A 6,509-nucleotide genomic window follows, 5' to 3' on the forward strand; every position below is an offset into this window, starting at 1 on the left:
GTAAGAGATCATTCACTTTACCTGTATAATCTGTTATTAGAAGAACCATCTGTTTCACAATATACTACACAGATATACATTTGAACCTTTTCATAGGGCAGCAGTGTGGAGTAGTGGTTAGGGCTCTGGACTCTTGACCGGAGGGTTGTGGGTTCAATCCCCAGTGGGGGACACTGCTGCTGTACCCTTGAGCAAGGTACTTTACCTCGATTGCTCCAGTAAAAACCCAACTGTATAAATGGGTAATTGTATGTAAAAATAATGTGATATCTGTATAATGTGAAATAATGTGATATGTTGTAACAATTGTAAGTTGCCCTGGATAAGGGCGTCTGCTAAGAAATAAATAATAATAATAATATGGGGATGGTTACACAAAAAAACTTTCTTCTAGTCATTATATGGGGACATGTGGATGTAATTTTTCCCCATAAAAATCAATAAAAAAAATGGAAAACACTTTTAATTGAAAAATATATTTACGATGCACCCAAATCTCCTTTTTTTCAGCTATTTTCAATATTTCATGCATGAAAGGGTTGAATATATATATATATATATATATATATATATATATATATATATATATATATATATATATATATATATATATATATAAAATTATGAAGTACAATATAAAATATGGACACATTAGTTGTCATTTTTATTTATTTATTTACTTTGATTACAGTAGAAATCCAGGTAAAAAAAGTCATGTAAACATTGATTGAGGTGTTTTGAGGCTTGTGTTAATCCTTTTCACAAATAATTACTTTAGAATTCACACATAAATTGACAAACATTGCCAGGAGTGTTTGGGGGGGGGGGGGGGGGGGGGAATACTGTCGGAAAACATCAGCTAAATATCCAGAACTTAAAAACAGTAACATAAAAAGCATTGAAACCATTGTTAAAAAGAGAATCAAACAGCTCTCTATCCAAGGAGAATCAGGATCCAACAGCATACTCATCAATCACTTGAAATACTTATTGAAGAATAGATCAAGTGAAAACACACTATTTTTTTTCTACCATGCTATCTGAAGAAGGCGGAAGCTGAAACGTCGTAATGTATTATTAAAGGAGTGATTATTTTATCCTTCAATTACTTTCCTTCTTCATTACATATCATAGCTATAGCTTTTGGAGGCCAGTCCTTTGCTAGGCACTCTGTCGCTCCTCCCTGTACTTCTGTGTGATGTAGTTCAGTTTGAGGATGGCGACCTGAGTGTCCTTTTCGGAGACGTCTAGATGCCACACTGCCCGCACTGAGCCCTCCACGTGAGGGAACATGAGGACCCGGACCCCCTGCCCCAGAGACTCCACCTCCCCGGGGGTCACCTCCTCCATGCGGGTGCAGAACTCCTGGGGGGTCAGCCCAGGCTGCTGCATCCTGAACCTCAGGATATTAGTCTCCACAGCACTGAGGTCCACGCAGCCGAGAGGAAACTCGGGCTGCAGCAATGCTGGGGAAAAACAGAGGTGTGAAACGACACAGACTGTGTGACCTACAGCTGCAGATGATCTATAGATAAGCAGAGTATCCCATTGAAGGCTCTTAATGGGTTTCTAAAGAATACAATTGCAAGTAGAAGCAAGTACAGTCAAAATGCTAAAAAAAAAGATTTTGTGTTTACGTGACTCCCTGGTCAGCAATTGCACTGCATTGGAAACATGCAGAATTAAAAAACAAGCGACCAGCTGAAAGACTCTCAGCACGGTACCAGTAATAATGTTAATAAAGCTAATAAGAGGTGAGAATGTGAATATTAAAGCATTGCTTACCCTAATAAAAGTTTACCACGGTATTTTTTTATGGAGTTTTCCCACACTTTTCCCATGGTTGTACTATGCATTTACCATAGCTTACCCTGGTTTGCCATGTTTATCAATATGCCTTACCATACCTGGCTATGCGTCACCATGCTCTCACTGTGCTGTATTATGTTGCTATGCTTTTTTACAATGGGAGACTTTTATCAGGGCAGTAGCACTTTCAATCAATCCCTCCTGGGTCCTCTACCTCGGGCAAAGGTCTTGGCGTTGCGATGGTCGTCCTTCAGCCTGTCCACCATGTCGGTGAGTGCCAGGATGCCAGCCGCTGCCAGGATGCCAGCCTGCCGCATCCCCCCACCCAGCACCTTGCGGGCTCGCACTGCCCTCTGCACAAACTCCCTCCGCCCCGCTAGGAGAGAGCCCACCGGGGCCCCGAGACCCTGCCAAACACAAAGCACACAGTCACAGCATCTGAAAACACGCTTACAGTGTAACTAAGTATTAACATCTAAGTATTTGTACATTTTCATTTGCAAGTAAACTGTGACATTAGGGCCTTATCGAGCACTACATTCTGCAATTTTGAATACTGACTTTTGAATACTGACTTGACTGAAAATTTTATAGGGTTGGATATGTGAGTGCTGACTGTAATCCTATTAAAAACTGAACACATGTTTTTGTGCATGAAGGTTTGTTTTATTTTATTTTTTTAATGTGATTTTAGGTTATATTAGGTACTCAAAATCTGCTATAAAAACAAACTGCTTTTCCCTATTCACATAAACTGTAAGAACTTCAAGCCAGCAGAAACAGTAGCTGCAGCGGAATTAAACTTCACTACACGACAGAAAGGTGATGACAGTAACATTCCAAAGATGATCTCTGCTTGTTAAATGTGAACAGCCTGATGTTGAGGCAGCAGCCTCTGGGATCCTCGTTACCTTGGACAGACAGACGGTGACCGAGTCGCAGTGTTGCAGGATGTCGGACGGACGGACGCTCAGCGCCACGGCAGCGTTCATCAGCCGCGCTCCGTCCATGTGCACCACCAGGCCGTAGCGGTCAGCAAGGCCGCGGAGCTGCGGGGGGCAGGGAGAGAACAGAGAGCTGGGAGCAGGACTGTGAGCGAGTGAACTGCGTTAGATCTCTATGTGTTTATTATACAGAGCTCCCTCGTTACTGCATCATCAGCAGTGAATTAGTGGAAGGTATGGAAAGCCATGCACATCAAAAGCGTCTGGAATATATTCAGCACATGTACTAAATCAACAGGTTCAAATTTGATCATCACACTTTAAACAGACCTAAAAAGAGTTTGTTGCTGCAAAACGGGAAGAGGTGGCATGTGTCTCAATTCTACACCTCTCATAATCACGTCCTCTCCTTATATCCTATAGATTTTAATCAGCAAGCCATCTCCAGTGCATCCACTTAACGACTGGGGCGACTGGAATGCATGCAAGTGTTTCATAAGCATTCCGTCCCACGGCGTTATCTCAAACTATATGCATGCAACAGATTTATATAGCTGACAGGGCAGCAGTGTGGAGTAGTGGTTAGGGCTCTGGACTCTTGACTGGAGGGTTGTGGGTTCAATCCCCGGTTGGGGACACTGCTGCTGTACCCTTGAGCAAGGTACTTTACCTAGATTGCTCCAGTAAAAACCCAACTGTATAAATGGGTAATTGTATGTAAAAAAAAAAAAAAAAATGTAATATCTTGTAACAATTGTAAGTCGCCCTGGATAAGGACGTCTGCTAAGAAATAAATCATAATAATAATACAGTGTGCTTCCTCACCTCCTTGAGAAAGGCGAGGGGCAGCACGCGGCCCCCCTGGATGTTGTGTGTGTTCTCCACCCCGATGAGCCGGGTTCGAGGGTAGTGCGAGTCCGGGTAGCCGTGGCGGATCTTTGACTCCACCTCCTCAAGGTTAAAGGTGCCGTCAGCGTTATTGCGCACGGTGCAGGAGTGAACCCCTGCACACTGCGAGGGGAAGGCAGGAGAGCGCAGTGTGAAAACACTTCAAGCAATCAGCCTGGTGAGTGGTGAGGTCATGCAGACACAGAAATGCTGTGCGTGTCACTGCATTCCACTCACATACAAGCTTAATTATTGCAAGGGCCTGTTAACTATTAACAGCATGCAATCATGCGACACCATTTTGGTACTTGGTCAAAAAGGTCAAGACTGGCTTAGTTTGCGATCTTTTGATTCCGGTAATTTGGTAGTCCCAAGGATAGGAGAACTGGCTTTTTCTTATCGACTCCCAAAAAACTGGAACCCTTTTTCACATGGTTTAAGAATGGAATTTGATAACCTCTCATTTTTTGGTTATAAAGAACGTATTGGGGATTTCCTTACAACTCCTTGGCATGGCTTTTCTTTTAGTCCACAGAAAAGAAAAGAAAAGAAAAACACTGTATTACTGCTCCTTTGTTTATTTGTTTTTATTGTCTAAGGCTGGACCACACAAACATTAATTGTGTTGTTTTATGTATGATTATGTCTGTGTATGGCAGGACCCCCTTGTAAATGAGGCCTTGGCCTCAATGGGTTAATTTCCTGTATAAATAAATCAATTAATAAAAGATATGCACATAGGCACTTTGACTGTGCAATTTAAACCAATTACCACCCCCTCTCCCTTATTACTAAATGAATGCATAATCACATATAGACATCAGCTGTCAGTGTCCCAATGTCCCCACCCCTCATACCTGCGCGGTGCCCCCTTGCTCGTAAATGTGCAGATGTGACTTCTCCCCCAGTATGACCTCCTCGCCTCTCTCTCGGCAGTGACTCATTACTGCAACGAGACACAAGCACAGACTGGGATGCTGTCATTTGAAAAAGCCCTGACTGGCACCCCTGGTTACTGTCAGCCTGCAGAGATCTTACCAGCAATGAGGTTGCTCATAGTTCCAGAGGGTACAAAGAGGGCATCCTCCATCCCAAACAACTGCGCCGCCTGTCTCTGCAGCTCTGGAGAAAATATGACATGAATAAAGGAATGGGTGACAAAGAGCTGGCTCCCTTCTGAACTATGAAGGCCAATACATGCAGGAGTAGGACTAACAGTAGAAACACCTGTGGTACTGGATGTACAGCTGCATCTGTTCTTTTTAATATGGGACTGATGTTTATGAAGGAATGGTCTCAGAAGGAAGACTCTCTGATCTCTGGGTTGTTCTGCAGTTTAATTGTCAGGGTCTGTGCTTGTGTCATCATGCAACACACTTGCTACCATTAGAAAGCGGACAGCAAACACCTTTGACTGACTGATTCAAGCTGAGTTAATATATCCCAAGTAAAGAACAAATCCTTGGACAGTTCTGCGGTACACGGTGCATACACGCCCCTGTTACTGTAGGATCATATTATCTTTTCATCATAGTGATTTTAAATAACAATGACGTGTCTTTTTATATAACTTATTCAACAGTAGTACAGCAACACAACAGTATGCATGACCGATGGCATCCGTCTTACTGTTGTCTGCATCAGTTAACAATGTGGATGATTTCTGTTACCGTTGACAGTGGGATCCTCGCCGTACACATTGTCCCCGACCTCAGCCTCGGCCATGGCACGTCGCATCGCTGGTCCGGGTTTGGTGACGGTGTCACTGCGTAGGTCGACCGTGCGCACCAGAACCGAGCCGTTGTCTCCTTGATCTGTGGACCTTGCAGCCCCATAATAAGAGCGTGCTATTAAAGCTCCCGGTTTACGTACAGAACCGGTGCAAGGTGTCTGTTGCAGTCCGGTATTATTAATATTGGTAATTTGACACCTGCGCTGCAGTAATGCATGTACTGAACATGTCAGTCGTTTTAAGGTCATTTTTGCTATTCACGCGCAGAACTTCAGCAGCCGAAAAAAGATTCGCTAACGGCGTGGGGTAATGAACTTTGGATCTCTAGTCTCGGTAATCATTGATACTGTACAGCACTTGGAAAGGACACTCCAATCGAGCTGGCACTGTCGAGCAGTTTCTAATGCACGTGAAAAGGCTTGTGCATGTGACGGGAGAGACGGAGTACGTTTGGAAAGGTTTTTTTTAAAAAAAAATTAATTCAGGCACTACCGTGTTTTCAATTTGAAAGTTCACCTGATCAAATACATTCTTTAGTTTTAAAATGCCTCGTTTTAGTGGCTTCAACCATAAAACAGGAATGAGTTCTGAAAAACTAAGCAGAGCTTACTAAATCAGGTTGCTTTAAATTGTGTCCCGCTTTGACGATGGAAGATGTTTTCTTTTGACAGATTAATGCTGGGTTTACTAGGACCATGCAGTTCATATCCAGGCCACCAGGTGTCGCTCCAGCTCAAGCCAAAGACATTCGAGTGTCTATACAAAACTGTAGAGTCAGAGTGTTGTAATGTTAAAAGGGAGAACCTGCAATGCCAATCCACTAGAGGTCCTCCCAACTCAAGCTAAATCTGGAACTCTGAAGGTATTCCTCTAACATGTCCTTCCCTCGGCTAAGGTTAATCCTAATCGTGGCATTCAGTGTATCAGTCACTGGTGCTTGGTGTGCTTCGCGTTTTACCCCACTCAGAACGGTTCCTACTAGGTATCTTGTCATAGAAAACTGCCTCCACTTCAAACAATGTTAAAACATTCTGATAAGCAAGACGGTGCAGGAAATGATATCCATTTACTACCAATGCAGAATGCCTGCTTTGTTTACTTCATTTTCGTTGTGTGCGTTATGTTTTAGTATAGCT

The 6,509-nt window shown here is 43.1% G+C and overlaps 1 protein-coding gene across 1 annotated transcript; it reads right to left on the reverse strand.

The window, feature by feature from the left end:
- Positions 1–655: 655 nt before the first annotated feature.
- tha1 (threonine aldolase 1) lies at positions 656–5,764 on the reverse strand. The gene is made up of 7 exons (XM_034040771.3): positions 5,312–5,764; positions 4,680–4,763; positions 4,499–4,587; positions 3,579–3,764; positions 2,721–2,858; positions 2,024–2,216; positions 656–1,466 (listed from the first exon to the last, which is right to left on the reverse strand). The coding sequence occupies exons 1-7, from the start codon at positions 5,619–5,621 to the stop codon at positions 1,162–1,164; spliced, it is 1,305 nt and encodes a 434-aa protein (XP_033896662.1). The 5' UTR covers positions 5,622–5,764; the 3' UTR covers positions 656–1,161.
- Positions 5,765–6,509: the final 745 nt, after the last annotated feature.

The sequence above is a fragment of the Acipenser ruthenus genome, chromosome 19 (assembly GCF_902713425.1).
Source record: "Acipenser ruthenus chromosome 19, fAciRut3.2 maternal haplotype, whole genome shotgun sequence".
NCBI classification, from domain to species: Eukaryota; Metazoa; Chordata; class Actinopteri; order Acipenseriformes; family Acipenseridae; genus Acipenser; species Acipenser ruthenus.